Genomic DNA, 27364 nt, shown 5'->3' with positions numbered 1-27364 from the left:
CCTGAGTTCAGGAGTTCGAGACCAGCCCCACCAACATGGTGAAACCCTGTCTCTACTAAAAATACAAAAAATTGGCTGAGTGTGGTGGTGGGCACTTATAATCCCAGCTACTTGGGAGGCTGAGGCAAGAGAATCACTTGAACCTGGGAGTGTAGTGAGCCAAGATCACACCACCGCACTCCCACCTCGGTGACAGTGTGAGACTCTGTTTCAAAAAATAAACAAACAAAACAGTCAAATAACCTGCCCAAGGTTTTACCACTAGTAAGTGATGAAGCTGGGATTTCAAACCTGGTTTCTGGCTCCAGAGTCAGCATTCTTAATAACCATTATGTTACAATATACAGTTATAACATGACAAGTATATACTTAGCACACACATAGTGTAGAGATGGCACAAAGGTAGAAACGATCACTTTGGGCTAAAAAGAACCATAAAAAAGGTCATACTTAAGCTAGAAGTTAGAAGTATGAGTTAAAGGAGGGAATATATGAATGAATAATTAATTACAACCAAAAAAAAAGATGCTAGAAAGAGCAAAAATCATTTATCAAAAGATGAGCAAAGGAACAGAAGCCCAAAACATTATCCAAGATTCATTAAAACAAGTAGTTTAGTACACCTGGAAAGAAGTGGGATCATGGACAACCTTAAACACACATCATGCTATAGTGTTTGGCTTTACACTGCAGATGATGCGAAGTCAGAAAAGGGTTCCTGAGGAGAATAACAATGTTAGATCTGCATTTCGGAAAGAAAAACTATGGCACTGGGGAAGATAAACTAGAAGAAATAGTATTAAAAGCAGGGAGACAAATTAAGAGGCTACTAAAACATTCCATGTGAGAAATCAGATGGGCCTGAATCCCGAAAGACAAAGCAGGGAGTTTAAGGCATATGTAGAAGGCAGAATCAGATTTAGAGGCTGGATGATGAAGGAATCAAGAATGGAGAGGAATATCAACAAATTTAGAAGATTCAAAATTACAGTGTGCTATTTTTTTACTATGATAGAATCAAACTAGAAATCAATAATGAAGAGATTACAGAAAAACCACTAAATGTGGAAATTGAACCTATTTGTTAAAAAAATCTAAGGTTCCAAAAGAAAGCTTCAAAATAAAATTTTAAAAATACATAGACCTGAATGAAAACAAAAACAGAACATATCTTTATGGACTACACTAAAGCATGGCTGAAATAGACATTTATAACACTAAATGGTTGTACAGCATTGTGAATGTAAATAACACTACCATGGTTAAGACAGTAAATTTTGTTACATGTATTTTACTATAATTAAAAAAAAATTTTAAGGTACGAGCTCAAAAAAATAACCTAAGTTCCGCTTCAAGAAACTAGAAAAAAAAAAAGAACAAAATAAAACCAAAGCAAGCAGAAGGAATATAATTATTAAAAAAAAAAACACACAGAAACCAACAAAACTGGAAAATTTTTAAAGTAGAGAAAAATCCAGGAAACATAACACTGGCACTTTAAAAAAATAAATAAAATTGGTAAACCTCTAACAAAGCTGACAAACATGAAGACAACACTATAGATCCTATAGTCATTCACAGATAAGGAAATACTATAAACAACTCTACGTTCATAAATTCAACAACTTAGAAGAAATGCACCAGCTTTCTAAAACCCATAAACTACCAATATTCAATGAAGATGAAACAGACAAGCTGAATAGATCTATACATATCAAAGAAATTGAATTTGTAATTAAAATGCTCCCCAAAAAGAAACTCCAGATCCAAGTGGTTTCACTGGAGACTTCTATCAAACATTTAAAGAATTAACAGCACTTTTACATAATCTTTTCCAGAAAATATATCAGAACAGAACACTTCCCAACTCAGTTTATAAAGCTATTATAACCCTAATACTAAATCAGACAACAGAAAAATAGAAAACTACAATCTCTCTCATGAACGCAAGACACAAAACTCCTCAACAAAATAGTATTTGGCAAACTGAATCCAACAATGTATAAAACTAATTACATTCCATTACCAAATGGATTTATTAAAGATATACAAGGTTAGTCCAACATCGAAAATCCACAAATGTCATATTATAGCAACAAGCTAAGGAAGAAAAGTGATACAATCATTTAATTACCACAAAAAAGGCATCTGACAAAATCCAATATTTATTCATGATAATTGTGAAAGACTAATATATTCCCCATAAAACTAAGAACACCACAAGATGTCCACCCTCACCACTCTTACCCAGCACAGCACTAGAAGTTCTAGCCACTCCAATAAGGAAAAAAAAAGAGAAGAAATAAAAGGCCTACAGGTTGAAAAAATGAAAATAATTTCTATTTGCAGATGACAAGACTGTTTACATAGAAAATCCCAAAAAATCTACCAAAAAAACTCCTAGAACTAGTGTGTGAGTTCAGCAAGGTTGCAGAACACAAAAATCAATCACATTTCTACACACTAACAATGAACATTCATGCTCGCTTTGGTAGCACATGTACTAAAATTAGAACAAAACAGAGATTAGCATGGCCCCTGCATAAGGACGACATGCAAATTTGTGAAGCGTTCCATAGTAAATTTTTTTTTAATTATAAAAATAAAAAATATATGAACGATTCAAAAAATAAAATTAAAATTTTCTCCTTTACAAAACATGTGGTCTGGCACAGAAAGACCACTAGGTGAATGTTTTCAGCAGCTTTTCTCAAAATAGCCCTAGGATGGAAATAATCCAATGTACATCAGTTAATGAATAAACAATTTGTGGTACAACCATACAGTGGGATACTATTTGACAATAAAAAGGAAGAAACCACTGATACGTGCAACAAGAATGAGCCTCAAAAACATTACTCGAGGTAACAGTCAGACACAAAAGGCTATATACTGCATGAATCCACGTATATGGCATTCTGAGAAAAGTAAAACAACTGCGATGGAAATTAGATCAGTAATTGCTGTGAACTGGGGGGAAAAAAAGAGGTAACTGACTATAAAGAAGCACCAGGGAATTTTGTGAAATTAAATATCTTATTATCTTGACTGTGTTAGTAGCTACATAACTCTATACAATTGTTTAAAAACTCATCAAACTGTACTCCAATAAAGAAGAATTGGCCAGGTGTGGTGGCTCGCGCCTTTAATCCCAGCATTTTGGGAGGCCCAGGGAGGTGAATCACCTAAGTTCAGAAGTTCAAGACCAGCGTGGTCAACATGGTGAAACCCCGTCTCTACTAAAAATACAAAAACTAACTGGGCATGGTGGCAAGAGCCTGTAATCCCAGCCACTCAGGAGGCTGAGACAGGAGAATTGCTTGAACCTGGGAGGCAGAGGTTGCAGTGAACTGAGATCATGCTATTGTACTCCGGCCTGGGCAACAAGAGCGAAACTCCATCTCCCCCCACACACAAAAAAAGAATTTTATTCCATATTAATTATTTTTTAAATTTCACATTAATTATATGCTTGGGATTATTTTTTCCTTCTCACACAGAGTCTGTTAGCCAAGTAAGAAAAACAAAGAACAGTAAGAAAGAATTAACAGTAAAGAAAAAATACAACTTGTTTTAAGAATACTCCATTCTGCTACTATCTATAACTAATTTTATATACATACTATTTCTAAAAAAAAAAAATCTTTAAAACCAAAAATTTGTTTAAAAAAAAACAAAGCCCCAATATTCTTCATCTATGTCCTACCAACAGGAAGATAAAGTCATAATTTTACTATCTGAGTATGATGAAAGTCATGATTTGTCTAGGATTTTAGTTTTTTTTTTTTTTTCTTTTCACTGAGAACTGTCACCTTGTATGAAAAGATGAACTTAAGTAATTGAATTAGGGGACAGAATCAGGGACAAGGTTATAAAGAGAGAAGAAACATCAATTTCTGTTCTTTCTTCCCTCACTTATGAATTATCTTAACTGGCGACTAATTTCCTTTCCTACCTGAACTTCTTAAAACTCCAAAGAATAAATATAGGAAGGACGTTATTATCCAACTCAAATAAATGCTTCTCTATCCTTGAGACACTTGTATGGTCTCAAAAGTCCAAGTCTTCCAACAACACTTCAGTGGTAGCTGCTCTCCTACACTGATGGAAATTCACAGAATTATCCTATCTTAGGAAGCCCACTGCTTAAATGCCAGACAGTCTTATATTGATAGCCTATTTCCAGGAAGATAGATGTTTTAACATAAGAGAAAACTGTGATTATTGGTAGCAAAGAGAGAAAAGATCAAGACTAAGCCCAGAGGCCCTGGATTATATTTATGACTCTGGAAGTTATTCATGCCTCATATATATGGAATAGTTAAAAACATTAAAGGAAAAGATGCATCAAAAGTCATTTACTATAATGAGCTTACAGCATCACATAACTGTGGAAGTGATATAACACATAAAAAATTACCCCCAAAACTATAATGAAGACACTTGAATATAATTACTTTCACATAAGTTCTCTAAAAGGGAAAAGAACTCCATTCTTTAATAAAAGACTTTCCAAAGGGATAAACACTGATAAAGTAAGAATATGGTATATTAATATTTAAGCCAAAATCACTGTTCAGCAGTGACAGGAAGAAATGGGTCCAAACACTATTTACTCATAAACCTATAAAATATAAACCATATCGAATCCAAGAATAACCACCACAAGGGACAGAATAAAACAGCAACTGAAAAGGTGACGACTTAGCAATCACTTACTTTACAAGCTAAATGGAGGTTTCATAAATTTTCCAGAGTTCCTCAACTGGGGGCAGTTCTGCCTCCATCTAGGGACATCTGGCAACATTTTTGATAATCCAGACTGGAGGAAGTGCTACTGGCACTAGTAGGAAGAGGCCAGAGTTGCTGCTAAATATCCTATAATGTACAGGGTAGCCCACCACAACAAAGATTTATCAAATTCAAATTCAAAATGTCAATACTGACCCTGCTGAGAAATCCTGCTTTACAATAAAACTGAGAAGCCCTGCTAGTCCCACAAAATCTTGAGATAATCTGTAATGCATATAATGCAATACAATTTAAATAACTACAGATAGAAATGTCAAGTACATACATATATCCCATTGCTACTCTCCCACACACTTTCCCCCTCCATAAACAGTCCTTTGATTCATATCAGCTGCATTTTTAAACATCTAACTAGATTTCTTTCATCTGTCCTAAAGCTCTTTCAAAAACTCTTCATTTTAATATTCCAGGAATTCAGAGAGTAAGTCCATTTAAATCTGTCTTAGCCTGTATCTTTTTCATTTGACTGTATCCAAATGGTAGCATTTCAACACTAACATCCAGCATACCTTGATCTATCTTTTTTAACATTTTTCTCTCCGTAATTTCCACAGTTTCATTAAATATTTTTGGAAGCACAATGAACAAAACTCCCAATAACAGAGAAAGTACAAAAAAACATCATTTGTACATGGATAAACCCAGGTTTAGGTTTAGGATTTTATTTCAATACCCTTCTTTTTTTTATTTTTTCCTTTTTCTTTTTCCCCCTTTTTGAGACAGAATTGCACTCTTGTTGCCCAGGCTGAGTGCAATGGTGTGATCTCAGCTCACCGCAACCTCCACCTCCCAGGTTCAAGCCATTCTCCTGCCTCAGCCTCCTGAGTAGCTGGGATTATAGGCATGCACCACCACGCCCGACTAATTTTGTATTTTTAGTAGAGATGGGGTTTCTCCATGTTGGTCAGGCTGGTCTCAAACTCCCAACCCTCAGGTGATCTGCCCACCTTAGCCTCCCAAAGTGCTGAGATTAGTGTAGTATCTGTTCTTATCAGTTCAATACTCTTCTTAAAAATGCAAAATATCAAATTTATTTTTCACAAAATCAATATATTTTAAATGCTCTCAACCAAGCCTAGTTAAGATGTGCTTCTGGCTAAGTGGTCAACTAAATATGGCAATCAGTTTGAACAATGCCACTTAAGGTAATCGTGTATATAAAGATGTTATAAATATTTTGGTGACAGAAATAAAATTGATTAGCATCACATAGATGACTTTTCATAAGGGAGTTTTAAATATATCTGAAAATAGCCCATAACCAAATATATTCTTATTGTACCATATAAAAATATATTGCTAAAAATATATGAATCTGTCCAGTCACCCATGCATCCAAACAGAAGGCAGAAATATTTTCAATAACATATTCTAATAATGGTCTAAACTTCACAAATTGTATGAGCTAGACTAAGTAAGGACTTCTATCCTCGTAGAACTTTTTTACAATTGTTTCAGGGCACTATACCTTTTTAAAGCTAGTATATACTTAATGCTTAATAATGCAGAAAATTCACTCACCATTTCAGTGGTGTGCCTTCATATTCAAACCATATCTCACTAATGTCTTCTTGTCTCATAACCTTCTGAAAGTGCTTTTTCACTTTGTCAGTTACCAACGTCAAATAACTTACTCTTGGCAAAAGCAACTGAAATGAAAATTTGTAAAACCGCATTTATTTACTAGTTATTATTTTTTTAAATACTAAGTAGGTTTTTGAATTTTAAGGAAAAACAGCCGTGTTCTTTGCATTATTTTGAATATCCCACACAAAGTCAACTGCAAAGGTTAAGATGTTTTAATATTTCTTATGGGGCCATTCCTTTAAGCAAGCAAAGCTTACCACATAAATGCCCAGAATCATCAACACAAATCTATCTACAATCTTTCTATAACACTAAATAAAAAAGTAATTAGATGTCGTACTATTTAGGATACTTATTAGTTCTATCAAATTTAACTTAAAAATTAAAATGATCCATCTGAGTCAATTAAACTGTTCTGAGAAGATAATCAACTCGAGTACTAAAGTATACCTTGACTTATCAATCAAATCTTCTCAACCAGTCCATCATGTTTTGAAGGCTGGGAGAGAATGCTGGGCTAGGTAAAGCCTCAATATAAACAGTATGAAGAACCTAGTCAGTGTTTTTTCCCCAGAAAAGGTACCCAAAAATAAAATAGGAGAGTGTTTTGGAAAATCAATTATGAGTCATACAAAGAACAGACAAGTAGATAAAAGAAGGAGGTTGGTAAAAATTTATGGTTTTCCTCTTTGGCAGTAGACACTCTAGCCATTTCTTGCTTTCCTAAGTGTCTGACTTCTTTTGCTGATAAAACTGCTGTGTTATTCTTTTGGCTGCTTTTATAATGGTACCATCTTTCATGCTGTTTATTCAAGGTGATATGTTTTGACCAATAAATCAAGTAGAACTACTAAGCTGGCAAATATATACCAAAAAAAAGGATATTCTGGTTGAAGGAATTTATATTTAATCATGGAAGTCCAAGATAACAGGTACCAACCAGGTAGGAGAGTATGACATTGACCCTACAGGCTACAGGGTACAGGGGTATGGGAAGGAGATAGCTGGCATGCAACAGCATGGAATACAAGGTACTAAATACCAGGAACAAGCTGTTGAATAGTATTATGCATTCAAGAGAACATAAGTTCTTCTTTTATAAGGAAATAACTGTGATTAGTGAAAAAAGAAAAATAAATTCTTACTATTTAATATAAGAAAAATCAGTTTTTTTCCCTCACAGGAAGTATTATTGCCCCCGTTTTACTTTTTAATAACTTGCCAATATCATATGCTATTCTTAAATGGCAGAGAAAAGATTCAGTGTATTCATTCAGAAATGACAAATACAGATGTGACATTAAAGTCTCTTAAAAAAAGCAAAACAGCATGGTAAACTAGCTGTTTTCAAAAAATATGTAAGCATAATCTATTAGGCTAATAAGGTCTAAATTAGTAAATTCTGAACTTTAAAAATGATTATTGGGCATTACATAGTAATCTATTCAGTAGGAAATATTAACCTATGGAGATAGTAGAGGGAAGAAACCCCACAGCTAACGGGTATGGATATATCAGTTCCTGATTTTAGAGAATGTTGTACTACATGCCTCGGCTTCACTCAAAGTTGCTAAATACTCACAAATGATTTTTATGAAATAAAATCTTTTTTACAATAAGGGAAAAAGAACATTAGAATATAACCTCCATTAAGACAGGAATTTTTGTCTGTTTTGTTCAATGCTACATTTCCACTGCCCAAAATAGTGCCTGCTTTAAAGGACACACACAATAAATATTTGCTGAATGAGTCAGAGATGCCAAAGGTTAAGTGGGGCAGAGCCAACAATGATAATTTTAGAAGAATACTTATTTTTAAGGCAGAATCCACAATGAAATGTAGCAGCAATCTTCTGTTCCATTTGGCTTGCGGGAGTAATTGCTAACTAATATATCCATAGTAACACTAAGAAATCACTCTAAAATTTAAGAATGACTATTCTACAGTACATACAGATACAATTTAGCTAGGAAATACTTAAACAGGTAAAAATTAAAAGACATCATCCTTCCTTTTACCTGCAGACTATATATACTACTCATTGTTTTTCTTAGGTGTATCTCATTCGGTTTTCTTTTTTTTAATGTGGTAAAATAAGCCTAGCATCAAATTTACCATTTAAACCATTTTTAAGTATACAGTTTAGTAATACTAAGTACATTCGCTATCCATCTCCAGAACTTTTTCATCATCCCAAATGGAAACTCTACTTGTTAAACAGTAACTCCCCATTTCTTGCTTCCCCAGCTCCCAGTAACCACCACACTACTTTGTATCTCTATGAATTTGACTATTCCAGGTACCTTATTTAGGTGGAACCATATAATATTTTGTCCTTTTGTACTGGTTTATTTCATTTAACATATGTCTTCAATGTTCTTTTAGTTCTTTTACTTTGAATAGGATCAACCCCATTTGGAAATACTGTCAGCTACAATGGAAACTGTCATACTTAATTCCTCATTAAGCCCTAGTATAAAGCATTCCATGACTATCATACAAGTGATTCATTTTATCTATACAGCCTTTAAGAATACATATTTAATGCAATTATATGGAATACTTATGTTTCCAAAAACGGTGCCCATAATTTTATTTCTTCATGCCAAGTACTATTCTGTCCAACATTTTTCAATTTTAAAATTAGAGACTTATCTAGGACAAAAACAGAAGTAAAACATACTAGAATTCTGTCCCACTCCAATGTGTAAAGCATCATATTAGGCAATGAGGATACAGCACTGAGTGAGACAGAAGAGTCCTTCCCCTTATAGAGCATACAGGTTAGACAGCAAAAAGATACAAAAAGCAAAATTACAAATGTGATTAATCCAAGGAGGAAGTAATAAGAATGAGTAGCAAAGGAATTTAACCTTATCTAGTTTCAGAGGAGGCCTTGACAGGAAGTGTATCTTAAGGCCTTTCCCTTTGTCAAAAGACAAATAAAAGGGAAATAACATGGGTGGGTGTGGAGGTCTGGGTGTATGTAGGTGTGGGAGACACCTCTGCCTTTTTCAAGCTGGGGACGCTGTGAATACAGCGTATGAGGTGAATACAGAGAAACAAAGATGGGCACATTTGAGTGAAGTCTAAGAAGTTGAATATGACAGGAAGGTAGAGAGTTAAGACAGAATATTGCTGAGGAAGCCCAGGGCCAGATTATAGAGAACCCTGTAAACGACATTAAAGATCCTAAAAATGATGAAAAGCCATAAAGATTTTAAGCAAGCAAGAGATAAGATCAGATATATATTTTGAAAAGATCACTCCAACTGCAGACCAGAAAATAAAAAGAAGGGAAAACTAAAAGCAGGAAATTGGTTACTACTATGAAATTTTAATTCATTTTTTTTTTTTTTGAAACAAAGTTTCACTCTTGTTGCCCAGGCTGGAGTTCAATGGCATGATCTTGGCTCACTGCAATCTCTACCTCCCAGGTTCAAGCAATTCTCCCTGCCTCAGCCTCCTGAGTAGTTGGGATTACAGTTGTCTACCTCCATGTCCAACTAATTTTTGTATTTTTAGTAGAGACGGGGTTTCACCACGTTGGCCAGGCTGGTCTCAAACGCCTGACCTCAGGTGATCCACCTGCATTGGCTTCCCAAAGTGCTGGGATTGCAGGCATAAGCCATTGTACCTGGCCTGATCAGTTTTTAAACAGTATTCTGGTCTAGGCTGTAGCAGTGGGGGATGAAAGGGATCAGGTAAGTCTGAGAAACACTGAGGTGTAAAATCAGCTGGAGTAAGTTACCAACTAAATATCTGGGATATGACAGAAAGCAGCACCAAACGATGAGTCCCAGGTTTCTAGTAAGAGTAATTCTTCTTGCCAAAATAGCAAGGGAATATTGGCAGATGACCAGATTTTCTTGCGGGGAAAGCTGGTGAATCCAGTTTCAAACACACAGTTTGAGTTCCTATGAGACATCTAAGTAAGGATCTCCAGCAGACAAATATATAGGTCTAGAGCTCAGGAGAAAAATACTGGCAATTGTCAAGGTAAAAATGCTCAACAAAGACATAAAAATGGAGAACTCCAGGAGGTAAAAAGTGAAGTGAAACAAGAAAACAGAGCCCTAAGAAATAACAATAGTAAGGAATAAGCAAAGAAGAAACACACACACACACAAACCATAGAGGCAAAAGCAAAAACCAAGAATACTGGGCACTGCAGGGCTAAACAGGACAGTGCCACAAGATGGAGAAAACAGCAAACATCATCAAACTGCTGAGATCAGGCAAATGAAAATTCAAAAACAGACGCCAAGCTTGGCTTAAAAGATATCATTAGTGACTTTGGCAAGAATAGTTTTCTTGGAATAGTATGAAAATGTGATTACAGAGAACTAACTGGTAGGAAGTAGAAGGTAGACAATGACTATAAATAACCTTTTTAAAAAGTCTAGCCATGGAGGAAAAGCCAAAGTTGAGAGATGGGGTCAACAGAGGGTTGTTGTTTCAGGATAGGAAGGATTTATGACAACATCAAAAACTGTGAAGGAGACAACAGATAAGAAGTTGAAAGTAAAATAAATAGAGAAGGCAGAGGTGGAGGTGGGAGAAGATCAGATGCCACCAGCTTCCTGAGAAGGCAGAAGATAGACGGAGGGCTGGGCCTTGCTGAGAAAGAAGAATACTTCTTCCATTATAGCAGGAGGGAAAGAGAAGGAAATGTGTATGAATGCAGATAGGTTTTGCAGATTTGGTGGCAGAAAGTTAAGAGAGGTCCTATCACACCTATCACATTGTTTCTATTTTCTTCACAAAGAAGGAAGTGAAGTCACCTGTTAAGAGTGAAGTAAGAGGTCAGGGCTCAGAAAAATAGTCATAGTGGAAAAGAGCAGACATCTGACTAACGATACATAAAAGGATCACTGCCTAATGTTAAGGGTCCATGAAATTGATGACCCTGGGTCTAATCATGATTTCTTCTAGACACAAGTCACAAAATAGCAATGCAAATGAGTTTATGTGCTTTTATACTGAATAATATATGAAAAGCAACAGTTTAAATGAATGTAACAGAAAGAATACCAACTGAAAAGTTATGTAGTTTCTACAAATTTCCTTCCCAATATTTCCTGCAAAACAAAATATAATGCTCAGTGATATACATACAGGATATAGGCAGAAAAATTATGCAGAGAGGAAACAAATCAAAATGCAGAAAAAAACAGGAATATATGTAATATTAATATTAAAAATATGTTCAAGCTTAATTGACAACCAGGGACTTAGCTGAACTACAGCTATACTGGCACTAAAATGCTTACCTGTAATTCTAAGACTAATCATTGCTAACATTTTGTAAGTATGTATTAACTTACACTTATGCATGTACATATTTAAATACCAAAATTTGGACTGTGCCATATGATTTTAAATTCCAGTTTTTTTGTTTTATATTTATTATATGCCTATCATCCAATAGTCTTCAAAAACACAAATCATGTATAAGAGGTTTCTCTGGGTGAAGAACTATAAAGAATTCAAGAAAAAAGCAATTACCTACAAAACAAAACAATCCTCTTTCTCCTACAGTTACCCTCAACACTCCTACCATTTTCAATTTGATTAGAAACATCTGAAAACAACTTACACTCTAGTGCTCACAACAGTCTTTTCATATTTAAACAGATCTATAAAAAAAAATACTGTATTCTTTACCTGAAATTTATTTAACTTTAGGGGGTACGTCAAACACCAGAGTCTGGTTTAAAAGTAAACAGGCCAGGCGTAGTAGCTCACACCTGTAATCCCGGTGCTTTGGGAGGCCAAGGCCAGATCACTTAAGGTCAGGGGTTCAAGACCAGCCTGGCCAACATGGCAAAACTTCATCTCTACTAAAAATATAAAAATTAACCGGGTGTGATGGCGCATACCTGTAATCCCAGCTACTTGGGAAGCTGAGGCATGAGAATCATTTGAACCCAGGCGGGGGAGGTTGCAGTGAGCCGAGATGGCACCACTGCCCTCTAGCCTGGGCAACAGGGCGAGACTCTGCCTCAAAATAAATACATAAATAAAAGTAAACAGACTTAAAGTATTTATTTTTCAGTTGTCATCAATTTGGACAAATACACTCTTTGGTTTAGATACTATTACAAAGCCAACAAAGGTTAAAAGTTGTAATTAAAACAGCAAAAACTTCTTTGGAAAAAAAATGGTATCCTAACCTATATCACAGAACAAGAACAGAAAAAATATCGCTAACAAATGAAATTCTTCTAAAAATAAAACTAAAACCATACTTTGTTTTTAACTGTTGATACTTTTCTAGACAGAAAACGGTTGATATTTCCAAAGTTAAGAATACTCACATGTATATAAGCTTGAGTACCAGTGACAAGATGGCCAAACTTCTCTAAAACTATCATTTCTAGTAAGAAAAGCCAGAAAGATGATTCCAAACAACATCCCAACATGAGCCCAGGGAAACATTCATGCACTGAGTAGTACCACTTGAACAGCCTGTGTCAGATGCTGAGGATGCACAGAGGAAAACAAAAACAAAAACAAAAAACAGTCCTATACCCAAAAAGTGAGTGAATGGGCTCCTTAATAAGTAGCTTTCTCGGGTAATCTGACTTCCTGTAGCTTGAGCAGGCTGAGGAGCAGCACTGCCTCTCAGAGAAAGGAGGGGGAAAGCAAAGGGCAAACTTTATTAAAGTGAAACAGAAGAAGCATTTCCTCATCACAAATACATTTCCACTTTTCCACACCCTCTCCAGGTAAACACTAGCATGCATACCTGAGACACAAAAAGAAAAAACAGTAACAGCAATTGAGAATATCTTTGCCTGTTACAGGATATTCAGTAAACAGGTAGGATGTCATCTCTGACAGATGCGTAAACTGGAATTATACATTATCAGAAAAGTGGAAAATAGCACACGAAAATCAGAAGATATTTGAAACTGTCTGTAGAACAGATTAACTCACATCTGCAAGTCTATGTGAAGCAATTTATAATATATATTAAATATGTTTTACATATTAGTTCACATATAACATACAACAGTTCAGTCAACATATGAATGTGTGTATGTGCGCATGTTTATATGTTCACTAAGCTATAAAAACACTTTGTTAAACAGTTGCTTGGAATCTCCTAACTACGAACGAATGCAATCTGAATCTATTATCTTCAAAATCTCTTCCTATTAAAAAAGCACATATCTGATGATTCCATTATCATATATTATATATGAATATATGCATAAGAAAAAGAAAGTCAAGAAGGCACCATAGCTGATGATTCCATTAACATATGCACATACATGTAAGTAAACAAAGTCCGGAAGGCATCATGACAACATGCTGACAGTGGTTTTGTCCTCTGAGTGGCAGCATTAGAGATGATTACGTCCTTCTTTATGCTTATCTGTGTTGTTTTTCCAAAATAAGCATGAATTAGCTGTATATAAAATGTTACATAACAGCCTCCAAGTTCTTAGAGCTTTTTTTCTACAAAAGTGGACAAAGTTAAATATCCCATTTGCCATAATCAATATACTTACATAGTATGGTTCTGCTTCCCTTTCAGTTATCTCATCCTGATAAAGCGTGAAGCAAGTTGGAATTCGTCCAAACCACACATCTCGAAGCACATCTTTGTCATCTGTCATTCTTCCAGTGGTTAAAGCAGTACATACAGGCTAAATTCTTTTTTCAACAAAAGCCAAACTGAAAATAAAATGAAGAGCATTAGTCAGATCCTTGCAAGGATGAATGAATTGCTAGAAAACAAAAGATTATTTTAAAAATGAATGACATGAAGAGTATCCACTTCAAAAAAAAAAAAGGTGTGATCATCAATCTTTAGAATGCAAAAAAAGAGTACCAGAAATTCTAAATACAGAGTTATTAAAGGAATTAGAAAAGTAAGTAATTCAAAATTACGTATGCAAGTAATGTTCACTGCATATTCAAGTAATGAACCACAGTCAAAATGAAACTATACTCGCATCATTCTTCCGAGCCCAGAAGAGTCTACTGCTTATCTAAACAGAAGCTTCACCCATACTGTATGAATCCTGACAGTCCAACTCCAAAGGATCACTCTCACAATTACCCCTGCCCCATCCAATATATTCACCTTTTCCTACTCCAGATAGTTCTTCCTCTCTTCCTGCAAAAATACTCTCCCATCTTAGAAAATATTTCTTTCATCTTAGGAAAAAATCTTTCTATAAACCCATTCCCCATTCTAAATTTGATCCTGACCACAATTTAATCCCACCAATACTTCTATTTTAATTATTATACTTCTTTTTGTAAACCCCTACCAAAAGTGGCCTTTTAAACACCTTTCTCTGTATACTACTATTTCCCTACCTAGTATGCTCCTCTCTCACCTATTCAAATTACTACTCTGCAAAGCAAGCTCACAGTCCTCTGGCGGCAATGAAAGAGTAAATGCTCCCACTTGGATCTCTCAGAATATTCCCTATGTCACAAATACAGCACCAGATCTGGAAAACAATATTCTAGGTATGGCATAAGGACATAGCTTTTGACCTCTGTAATATCCAAGTGCCTTCCAGTGCTAATACTTTACAACTCAATAACACAACACAATGCACGACGTAAGTAAATGCTGAAGTAAATACTGTTGATAATATAAGCTTAGAGTAACTCAATACATGGCACCTGGATACTAAGATTCAGCATACTTATCCAAATAATATTTATCTTTGATAGGCAGCTAATTCATAATTTATCACAATGTATCCTGTGAAAACATTCTAAATCTTATGAGTTTAGCCAAATATGAATTATTAACACTGAATGATTGAAGTAGCTTCTTTCCCTTTTTTTCTCTTCCACTGACCAACGCCAAGTACATTAAGACTGTCATAAATTAATTAGTCAAAGAAAGAAAAAGTTGGAAGTGAACTGGATGCAATGTCATCTACAGGTAAGTAAACTGCAAGTATTGGAAAAAATATGTCCAACATAAAAGTACTAGGCAACAAGAACGCTGGTTCTTAAACTGAGTCCAGTGCTCTTTTCCAGCATACGCCAGTGTTTTAACTTTTATTAAACTATATCCATAAAAACAACTATTTTAAGCAAATGATATACATGCATGTAAACTTCATATCATGGCACATTAAGAGGCTTCAAATTCAAACAACCATTCAGTTTCTGCATAGGGCAAAAATTTCCAAATTTACAAATGACACAAAATTAACTCACTGAAAATAGGAAAGACCTCACTACTTCCTGATTACATTAATAGCTTGCTCTTTTTAAAGTAAATTTACTAGTGGCAAAAAATAATGAAATCTAGGTTATGACAAATAAGTAAATCTAAAATCGAATGTGATATAAAGGTGGTATGCAGTTGTTTCTGCAGCCATGATACATCCAGTTATCAACAGCTGCAACTGAGATTCACCTTTTGACGATGAAGAGAAAAACAATTTGAGACAAAGAGTTCCTTTACTAAAAACCTTTAAGAAACTTTAATTACAAGCTTAAAGTTGAAGACACTATATTGTCACTATTGATATTATTTTTCTTCTCAGAAGAAGCAGATAGAAAATATAATCTAAGACAATTAATTGTTCTTCCCCCATCCCCAAGCACTGCCCTCGTCTCAAGGAGGTGTAATAATCTGATTGGTCAGATTTCAGGACACCACTTGAGCCATGTTTATTAATAGGCAGGGATCATCATAAACTAAAATATCATACATGTGAGTGTGGCTCCCTTCTCTCCCCTCTAGGTTGCCAGATGAGAACCCTGACCATCCTGCTCTTTCTTTCCATGACATTCTCTTCCGTTTCTCCTTTCCACATGTCAGGAACAGTAAAATGAATGACCAATGCTCTGTTTCTGAGTCCCTTCCCAAAAGAGATACAAATATAGACTTAGGGGAAGGCAGAACACCTCAAGACTCCAACCACAGGCTTGGGTTTTAAAGTCTTATGCTCCAGCAAAGTTTACCAAAGTTCTACAGTAGGATTTTAAGTACAAAAGCTAGTAAAAGATAAATTGGTACTTTATTTCCTATATGCCATTGTTTCTTACATGGTTTTTTTCTTTTTTTTTTTTTGGCAAGACCTCAAGGGAAGAGCTATCTCAGCCGAAGCAGCCAAAGGTATAATGTGGTAGAGTTGATACAAATTTTGCAAAACAAACAAACTCTGCAAAACAGATTTATGAAAACTGCAAAGGAAGCTGCTTACCACCTCAAAATACACAGATCCAAATTTATAGGATCTTAAAATGTTAATCTTTCAAATATTAATGTTTACCTGTAATAAATTATATAAGAAAGCATGTTTCCAGTGAATATACCTAACTGTAAAAATATGTAAGAAAAATTGGGGATTTCCAGAAATAGTGCCTTAATGCAATAGAAAAAAAAACTGGGGATACATGAATAAAACTAAAGGATGTAAGTTTTCAATAATCCTTTTTTAAAGAGGCAATAAAACAAAACTGAACTCTTGAGAAGTACTATAGACCAAGAGTTAGAAATATAATATGTGGAGCCAAACTGTCTGGATCCAAAACTAGCTCCACCACTTACAGTGTGACCTCAAGTAAGTCATTTAACTTCTCTATTTCTGTTTCCTCATCTGTCAAATGGGAAAACAGCACTTACCACATTGGATACATGAATTAAATTCATTAATACATGTAAAGCATGGCCAGGCACAGTGGCTCACGCCTGTAATCCCAGCACTTTGGGAGGCCAAAGTGTGTGGATCACCTGAGGTCTGGAGTTCAAGACCAGCCTGGCCAACCTGGTGAAACCCCATCTCTACTAAAAATACAAAAATAAGCTGGGCATGGTGGCGGGCACCTGTAATCCCAGCTACTCAGGAGGCTGAGGCAGGAGAATCACTTGAACCCAGGAGGCGGAGGTTGCAATGAGCCGAGATTGCTCCATTGTACTCCAGCCTGGGCAACAAGAGCAAAACTCCATCTCAAAAAAAAAAAAAAAAGTAAAGAACATGAAAAATGTCTATCATATAATATGTACTATAAAGGTTATCTACCATTATGATTTACAGAACTAACAAGAATATGTCTCAAAAAATGTTTAAAAACTAACATTTAAAGACTTTAAAAACTAATAATCAAAAGTATTATACAAATAGGAATAATAGAAATACAAAATAGCTAAAAATTTTGCAGTAAACACTGCTAATAATATGCAATTTAGAGTCAAATATTTAATTGTTTGATATGCCTAGCTGTGAAACAGATGCTAGAATAATAATAATGGACTTTTAAAAACCTCAGTCACGGCCGGGCACAGTGGCTCACACCTATAATCCCAGTACTTTGGGAAGGTGAGGCAGGTGGATTACGAGGTCAAAAGATCGAGACCACCCTGGCCAACATGGTGAAACCCCATCTCTACTAAAAATGCAAAAATTATCTGGGTGTGGTGGCACGAGCCTGTAGTCCAGGCTACTTGGGAGGCTGAGGCAGGAGAATCGCTTGAATCCAGGAGGAGGAGGTTGCAGTGAGCTGAGATTGTGCCACTGCACTCCAGTCTACCAACAGTGAGACTCCAACCCCCACCAAAAAAAAAAAAAAAACACCTCAGTCAATAGCAAGGTATAATCTCCAAATCTACTAAACGTACCATACACTTGCTGTACTTTCTGTGCCTTTGCCCATGTTGGTGGTCCCCTGAACCAAAAAGCAGTCTTCTCCACCTTGTCTTCCAACTTAAACATCCTTTAGAACCCAGCTCAAAATAAACTTTCTTCTACACATAACTCAGGCAGAACTCTCCTTGTTTTCTTTCGGCACCTCTACTTTTCCTCTACCCTTATAAGTTTATATCAATGGTATTTATTTGCATATTTCCTCCAGTGGACTGTAACAGATTCCCTTAGGGAAAAGGATCATATCTCATTCATCTTTTCACCTCTGATACTTGGAATGGTATCTGGAATTCACTGGTGATCAAAAAGCGCTTACTGAATTTGAATTTGTTGGAAAGACAATGTATAAATATAAAATTACAGAACCAAACAGAATCCCGAAAAATGAGGTAAGCAGATGAGATTAGATAATAAAAATTAGATAACGGATTATATACTACTTTAAATATCAAGTAACTCTAGAAACACTATACATTTTACATTACCTCACACTTGATACAAGCCTGTATATTCCCATTTTACAAATTATAAATTTGAGATGAAGATGTCAGATGATTTTTTCTAAAATCTTGTGGCTAATAAATGGCAGAACCAAAATTAGAAGCCACATCCTAACTCAGATTTCTAATCTCATACTCTTTCCATCATACTGTACTGATTGCCAGCATCCCTTCCAACTCCAAAACATCGGTATGTCCATGGTATAATTAAACATTATTTTATGAGAGCTTTCATGGGGCAGGGGGGAAAGGGATATTGGAGATATTAATATATATCCTATAGTGTTCAAAGAATTTTAAAAGATGTGGAACTTGAAGAACGGGTAGAATATGGACAGGCAAAAACGTGACAAATATTCTTATAGGCCAAAATACCATCAATAAAGTTATTAAGTAGGCAGGTGTAACATATATGCCAACTTTTAAGGAAATTTTGAGTTGAGAGTAGTATTAATAAATAATGAAAGAGCTGATACTGTAACATGTTATAACATTACATGTGACCTTTAAGGCAAGTCACTTTACTTCACTAAGCCTCAATTTCCTTACTTGTGAAATGGAATTAATATTACCCAAGTCACAAGGTTATTCCAAAAAAAAAAAAATCCATAAAGTGTTTGATACAATAATGGACACATGGTAAGTGCTAAGAAATGCAAGCAATTATTATTCCTCTAATGTCAAATCTGTAAAGGTAAAATGAGACTAGACCACAAAGCATACCAAACAGAAGACTGGGGGCAATCTCAATTTCATCCACCAGTCCTATAGTGCCTACAGGTTTTAGAATGGTAAAATAAAAACAATTACCTGGTAGCAGTGCACAAAAGGAGAGCCTTGAGTCAGAGAGGCTAGCCAGGAAGAAATTTCAGCAACTAAGGCAAAAAGTAATGAGTGTGTGACCTAGAGAGGTAGTCGTGGACTGGTGAAAAACAGATGAGTCTTTCCAAGGAAGAAAGAGAAGTTGGTGAAAAATGATTGAGGGATAAAGAACAAGGGCAGAGAAGATTTAGAAGTTGACAGCATGCAAAATACAGTAAGGTAGTTAAGGGGCTTTGAAATCAGACTGACATGGGTTTAAACCCTGATTTCCACCTATTAATGTGTCTTGGACAACAAACCCATCCTCTTTGAATCTCATATTTGTAAAATGAAGATAACTGTAATTTTCACAGGGCTGTTATGTGTTTAGCACATTTGGTAACCACTCAATAAACAATGTATCTTTTAGTACACAGTTTCCTCATATTTCCATGGCTCCTCTGCTTTAACATTCTTTCCCTCTGTTGGCCAACTCTTTTATCCTCTCTGGGTCAACTCTTAAGAGTCAGTTTAATATCAGCTCCTTGGGAAGCTTTCCCCTAAGCAGCCTCAGTCTAATTACTACTACTTTTTTTTTTTAAGAGACAGAGTCTTGCTCCGTCACCTGGCTGGAGTGCAGTGGCACGATCTCAGCGCACTGCAAACTCCACCTCTCAGGCTTAAGCAATTCTCCTGCCTCAGCCTCCCAAGTAGCTGGACTACAGGCACGCGCCACCACGCCTGGCTAATTTTTGCATTAGAGATGGGGTTTCATCATGCTGGCCAGAATGGTCTCGATCTCCTGACCTTGTGATCCGCCTGCCTCGCGCCTGCTTTGGCTTCCCAAACTGCTAGGATTACAGGCGTGAGCTACCTCACCCAGCTCTTAATACTTCCATAATAGCAGGCACTACCATGCAATGCAGTTATCTGTTTAACTTATCTGTCTCCTGCGCCTCCCCATATTGAACTGGGAATTCTTTGCCAGTGAAATTGAGTCATATGTACCTTCTTATCACCAATATTAGTATAGTTAGCACATAGCAGGGTTTGAAATTTTTGTTAAATAATGGGGAAAATATATACATATATGAATCTAGCTACTTAAGAAATTTTCTCCCTAAACTCCCTTCCAAATCAGTACAGTCACACTTTAAATTCAGCATATTTTGTTATTTTAGAAAGATTTTCCATCTCCTACATACACTACACCATCATCATCATCATCCATCGAATTTCAAGGAAACATCTTGGAAATAAAGAAATTCCAACCCATGACGCAATCTACTAGAAGTAAGTTTCTTGAGGGCAGGGGCTATACTTGACTATTCTATTTTCTGCATCTAGTTCAGAGCCTGGGACAGAGTAGGTCCCAAACCAACAACACCTGTTAACCAATCAGTCATTCAGTAAATGGCATGGTGTGGTAACAATATGATACACAACTAAGAGTTTCTTCCACTCTACACACCAATAAAGACTAAGCTACCACCTGAAGTAATTTTCATCGACAAAACTCCCAACTACCTAGAAATATCAAATACTTACTAGACTAAGTGTGTAAACATCAAAAAATAATAATCTATGCTGGCTGATCTTCCTTTAAATTCATAAACACTAACCTCAAAACCAGGCCCTTAGTACTGCCTAGAGTTCCTACTTTTCCCTAGTCCATATTCTCCCACTTTCCCAGATCACTATGCCATACTTTCTCCTCCCTCAAATATTCACTTCTTCTTCCTCCTCCTCCACTTCTCTCTCTCTCAGCTAATGGCCTTGCTTTCTATTTCCTTCTATCCTGTTACTGTGAATCAGTAATTCTGAACAGGAATTTTACCAAATAGTTCCACCCTGGGAGGCAGGAAATTTTGTAAATCTCTCCAAACTCTAAAAGTTGAAATGCTCCAGGACTCAGTCCTTGAACTACTCCCTTGGAGATCTCTCACATGGTTTTAAATACCACTTATACATTTACACTCCCACATATTTATCTTCTGTCCAGACTTCTCTTTCGAACTGGCTGGCTTTACATATACATATGACATTTCCATTTAGAAATGTAACATATACAAAACCGAAAACCATTTCAGATCTTCCTTCCTCCTCTCTCCTATCATTATCACTCTGTAGTCTTTTCTATTTCACAAAGTGGGAAAGTCCTCTTTTTTTTTTTTTTTAAGAGACAGGGTTTCACTGTCACCCAGGATGGACTAGTGACAGGATCAAGGGTCACTGTAACCTTGAGCTCAAGGGGGTCAAGTGATCCTCCCCTCCCATCTCAGCCTCCCATGTAGCTAGGACTACAGCCTCATGCCACTATGTCTAGCTAATTTTTTATTTTTTTTTTGTAGAGACAGGGTCTTGTTATGTTGCCCAGGCTGGTGATTCTCCCAAAGTTGGTATTAAAAGCATGAGCCACCATGCCCAGCCAAGTTCTATTCTTTAAGTTGCTCAGTCCATAACCCTTGGAATCATCCTTGACCCTTCTTCTACCCACTTGCTCTAAAATGTCTAGAATCTGGTCATTTCGCACTACCTCCACTATTACTACCCTGATTCAAGTCACCTTGACCCTTAACCTGGATAAATGCAATGGCCTACTAACAGCTCTCCCTATTTCTGCATCTGCTGCATACAGACAACACAGCAATCAGATCTTTTAAAACACAAGTTAGATCACCTTACTCCTTATTCAAAATCCAACTCATTCTAAGTACAAACTAAAGTTCTTATAAATTCCTACATGGCCCCAAATGACCTGGCCCCATTTCCACCTAAGTATCCACTACTTCTTTCCCTCCTGTTCATCCTTTTCTGGCCAAACTAGCTAGTAAGCGCCTGTCTCAGGGATTCTGTGGTAGCTCTTTCCAAGTGGCACCCTTCTTTATCACCTTTAGGCCTCCATGTTAATATCATCTTTTCTATGGCCACCACTCCCATCTCTTGGGCATTCCCTATATCCCTTCATTGCTTTATTTTTTTCTCTAGCACTGTCCACCACTTTACATATACAGTTGGCCCTCCATACCCATGGGTTCTTTGTCCTTGTATTCAACTAATCGTGGATGAAAAAATATTCAGGGAAGAAAAAAAGGTCAGTACTGAACATGTATAGACTCTTTTGTCATTATTCCCTAAACAATACACTATAACAACTATTTATACAGCATTTACTTTGTATTGGGTATTATAAGTAATCTACAGTTGAGTTAAAGATAGGAGGATATACATAGGTCATCTGCAAATACTACATCATTTTATATCAGGTACTTGAGCATCTGAGGACTTTGGTATCCAAGGAAGGTCCTGGAACCAATTTCCCACAGATACCAAGGGATAGGATTTTGTATCAATGTCTCTTCACTGCAACCCCAAAATGGAACTTCATTATGGCAGGAATTTTTATTCTTTTGTTCACTGTTTCATTTACTGTTTTATCCAGTCCCTAACACATAGGAGGTACTCAGTTTGGGGGAAATTAATGAAATGAACACACACTTCAGGTGTGCACACTATTCTAAAAACCCATATCCATACAGTTCCATTCTGTTCATTTTTACCTAATTTTAAGTAGTATTTCTTTGAAGATCAAAGCACACGCTTACATCTGGTGTAAAATTCCTCTCAATTACTACCCTCAGCCCAACATCCTTATTTTCAAATTCAAAATTCAACCAGAAACTCCCTCTATGGAAATCACAAATAGTTCAGTTCAGAGCCAAGCATCCAGTTTCAAGGTCTTAAAAATTTAACATGCCAATTCTGGAAGGCTTTGGAAGTTCAGCTACTGTCTGATAAGTCTCCGGGTTCTGACTGCTCAAGACATGCTGTGCCTCCTCACCCCTCAGAAAAATCTAGAACCAATAGTTTCCTAGGCTCCTCAAGTTCAGGATAACTTTAAAATAACCCAAAGTACAAATGAAGTATGTAAAAGTGTCTTGCCAACAGAAAATGTCTTTGGTAGCACTAAATATTATCCAAATGAAACAAGGAATATTGTAACAAGGTAAATTGTTTGTAGGACATACCCACTGAGTTTGGATAGACTCGCACTGCACTGTGCAATAACTAAGGTTTAAATAACTGTTCCACGAAAAATTCAGGTCCTGAACTGAACTCTGGAGACTGCGACTAGGCTCTCGCTTTCCTACCTTAATAAGCAACAGACAGATACCCCAAGAGGGACCTCACAGGCCACACCCGCCAACCAGCCTAAGGGCTCCGGGGGCGGCGTCTCGCCAACCCCACCTCAGCCCAGAGGAACCACCTTCACCCGCCATAGCCGCCGGGCGGGCGCTTCTCCAGGCAGCTACTCACCCCTCCTTCCTACCACACCTACCTGGCCCCTCCCCAGCCCTCCTCCTCTAGGAATTTCCTCACTAGGGGACACACACACGTACCCTACACGAAGCGACGGCTCCTCCTTCCGGCTCCCCGCACCGGTGGGGACGCCTGGATCCCGGGCTCCGGTGGGGCGGCCGGGTAGGTTGCCCGCCTGACACACTATCCTGCGGGTACGCGGCAGCAAGACTCCAGGAAGCCCGCGCAGCCGCAAAAAGCACTGGCGCGGAGGTCGGAGCCGAACCCTGCTGCACTTCCGCCCTCTGGTATCCAGCGAATACAACCGGCAGCGCCACTGAGCCCTGGAAGAGCACCACAAGTCCAGTCACCCTCGGCGCCCGGAGATGACGTCACGAGACCCCACGTGGCCCGAACTCCGCCCTCAGTGTTCTGCCCAACCCCGCAAGGAGGCCCGAGCCGCTCTTAAGCATGCGCCAACGGAGCAGCGCGCTGAAACTCCGGGCTTTGAACTCGAAGAATTCATAGCTTCTACCTTCTGGGAGTCTCGCGTCAAAGCGTAGTCATTGGGGTTTGGGGAGGTTAATGTAACAGTTCCATAAGAACAGTTTTTAAAATACTGAAACACTGCCTCCCTAAAGCTTCATCGCAACATCCCTTTCTTCCTGGCATCACACAACAGTATTAATAAAAACATTAGTTTTCAAAGTACTTTCCCATCCATTTTCTCATTTGATCTTCTCTACTTTGTTAGAACTGCGGCAGGCATTAATAGCCGAATTTAACAGAAGACTGTGTAAGTACTGAATCCTCCCACCAATCCAAGAGTACATATCTTTATCTTACTGTTTGTGAAAATAATTAGTAAACTTACTAATAAAGAATGTTTGAATTGGCTCTTTCCAGAAGTCTTACCAGGCATTTAAGGTTTTTCTCTTAATTACACATGCCCTAATGCCATGCATGTTAAGTAAGCACTGTGCTGAGACTCAAAACAGGGTCATGATAATTGGTAAGATAAGGAAGACTCTAGTAGTAGCACAGGATTCTTTTACAAAGAAAAATCTTGGAATCAGACTAAGTACAATTATTTTCAAATGGTAAATTACAGTCCCTTAGTGGGTATCTAAATCAAGTTGGGGAAGCATGACCAGCATCTTTTTAAATGAAATAAAATATAAAATACCAGCATGCTTCACACATGTAAAGGGTAAATATTGTTACCTAAATTTTTTACTTCAGTGTATATGATTGCTTAGTAAGGGTAGCAGTCAGAAAAGTTTGAAAGCACAGTTTTGGTCTTCTTCACCTATTTCATGCAGAAATCCTCACTACAGTGTCCCCAGTAAACAGCTACTAGCTTCTGTAAGAAAACTCGTGGGATGAAGGTGCCTCGCCTTCCCAGATAAAAGTATATAAAATTTCCATTAAAATGTATCAAATAAGAGGATGAGTTGAGGGGTGCATAGATGGAAAAATATGTGCTTAACCAATTACAATAAAATGTAATGGTAGAATCTGAGTTGGTAGGTTCATTGTAAAAGGGCATTCACTGTACAATTTGTTCAACTTTACTGTGTGTTCAAATTTTTTTCCTAACAAAATGTTGGGACTAGGCACAGTGGCTCATGCCTGTAATCCCAGCACTTTGGGAGGATCAGGTAGGAGGATAACTTGAGCCCAGGAGTTCAAGACCAGCCTGCACAACATAGCAAGACCCCATCTCTACAAAAAACACAAAAATTAGGAGGGCATGGTAGTATAGTCCCAGCTACTTCAGTGGTTGAGGAAGGAGGATCACTTGAGCCCAGGATGTCAAGGTTGCAGTGAGCTATTATTGTATCACTGCAGCCTGGATGACAGAGGGAGACCCTGTCTCAAAAAAAAAAGTGTTGGGGGGAAACTATGTATGAAGAAACCTAATAGGTGAAAGGTGATTATTTGACTTAAAATTCAACTTCCTGTGACTTTTATAAATTAACCCTGTTTTCTTCCCTTCTCCCATTGTCCTTCTCTCTTCCTCACCCATCTACAACATACAACAGAAATAACTGACTCCTCTTCTAAAAGAGAATATGAATATTCTCATTTCAATATGAAAAGGTAGCTCCTGTGCCCTGTAATTCACTCGGGGATAAACGTTATCATTTCTTTCAGCCATTCTTCACATGCCATATCTCTCCTCTGGATATGGTCCAGTTATCAGTGTTCCTATTATACAGTTGTTGCTGTCTTTTCTATATGATGATGGTGCTCTTTAAGCAAAAATTTGGAAATTGGAAATAAGGGGAATTTTACATTTGTTCTTTGTCTTTCCATTTTTGAACATTATGCCTTCTCTCCAAATCAGTGGCACTGTAAATTTTTAAATTTTTTTTCTATGAAGATAACTTTTAAAGAGCTCTTTTTGGTTGGCCTTACCATTTCCTCCAAGCTTTAGCTTATTGGAGGTGACTCTCAGGCAGCCTTTGATTTGTGCAAACTTGTTTATAAAGGCCTCTTTTCAACAAAAGTCAAATACACAAATCCTCCAAAATTCTGGTTTTAAAGAGAGACTCCAAAGAAGTCTTCATTAATAAATTGCTCTCTTTTCTTTTCACTGTAATAGTTTGTAGTTTTAAAGTCTGGCTTTTATTTTTCCATATCTCACAATTTGCAAGACTCAAAGCTGTGGGATCACAACTTTATTCTAAATTTATTTAAATCTGCTTTCCTAAAATTTAAGTTATCTCAACTGCCTCCACGAACTCTAACCATCACTGGTTATCATGCTCTTACTTCCTGACCCAAGGTCTCATTCTGCTCTCTTTTATCTCTGTCCTGTTGGTTTCAGAGGAGGATTGAAGCCTAATTTAATTCTTCTATTAATACTTCAACTTAGTTTACATCCATCACCCTGCCATCTACATTAGGTATTTCTCCTAATGCTATCCCTCCCCGATCCCCCACCCCCTGCTATTCCTCCCCTACCCACCCCTATACCCCAGGCCCTGGTGTGTGATGTTCCCCTCCCTGTGTCCATGTGTTCTCATTGTTCAGCTATTTATGAGAACATGCGATGTTTGGTTTTCTGTTCTTGTGTCAGTTTTCTGAGAATGATGGTTTCCAGTTTCATCTATGTCCCTGCAAAGGACATGAACTCATCCTTTTTTGTGGCTGCATAGTATTCCATGGTATATATGTGCCACATTTTCTTTATCCAGTCTATCATTGATGGGCATTTGGGTTGGTTCCAAGTCTTTGCTACTGTGAAGAGTGCTGCAATAAACATATGTGTGCATGTGTCTTTATAACAGAATGATTTATAATCCTTTGGGTACATACCCAGGAATGAGATTGCTGGATCAAATGGTATTTCTATTTCTAGATCCTTGAGGAATCGCCACACATTCTTCTACAATGACTGAATTAATTTACACTCCCACCAACACCTGTTTCTCCACATCCTCGCCAGCATCCGTTGTCTCCTGATTTTTTAATGATCCCCATTCTAACTGGCATGAGGTGGTATCTCAATGTGGTTTTGATTTGCATTTCTCTATGACCAGTGATGATGAGCTTTTTTTCATATGTTTCTTGGCTGCATAAATGTCTTCTTTTGAGAAGTGTCTGTTCATATCCCCTGCCCACTTTTTGATGGGGATGGCTAATTTCTTCTTTCCTCCTAGCTTCCTTTCCCTGCTGCCCTGCCTTGCTCTTCAAAATCCAACAGTATCAAATATCTTGTA

The 27364-nt window shown here is 37.1% G+C and overlaps 1 protein-coding gene and 1 non-coding gene across 6 annotated transcripts in view; one reads left to right on the top strand and one right to left on the bottom strand.

Moving 5' to 3' along the window:
- ATG5 (autophagy related 5) overlaps positions 1 to 23994 on the bottom strand; it is a 125956-nt gene extending 101962 nt beyond the window's left edge. Inside the window, exons 1-3 of one of the 5 annotated variants that reach the window (XM_064360813.1) lie at positions 23743 to 23994; positions 13921 to 14086; positions 6334 to 6461 (exon numbers count right to left, since the gene is read on the bottom strand). In XM_064360813.1, the coding sequence (XP_064216883.1) occupies positions 6334 to 6461; positions 13921 to 14028 (236 nt within the window). In that variant the 5' untranslated portion in view covers positions 14029 to 14086; positions 23743 to 23994. Of the gene's footprint in view, positions 1 to 6333; positions 6462 to 13920; positions 14087 to 23737 lie in introns of all 5 variants that reach the window. The other 4 variants (XM_064360814.1, XM_012438436.2, XM_012438437.3 and 1 more) reach the window with 4 other exon arrangements.
- On the top strand, positions 2480 to 2588 carry LOC135268528 (U6 spliceosomal RNA). The gene has a single exon (XR_010336841.1). It is a non-coding gene; the product is annotated as a U6 spliceosomal RNA (small nuclear RNA).
- Positions 23995 to 27364: the final 3370 nt, after the last annotated feature.

Source organism: Aotus nancymaae, unplaced genomic scaffold, assembly GCF_030222135.1.
Source record: "Aotus nancymaae isolate 86718 unplaced genomic scaffold, 86718_ANA_hifiasm-v0.15.2.pri h1tg000040l, whole genome shotgun sequence".
Taxonomy (NCBI): domain Eukaryota; kingdom Metazoa; phylum Chordata; class Mammalia; order Primates; family Aotidae; genus Aotus; species Aotus nancymaae.
This window is presented reverse-complemented; position numbering and strand designations above follow the sequence as displayed.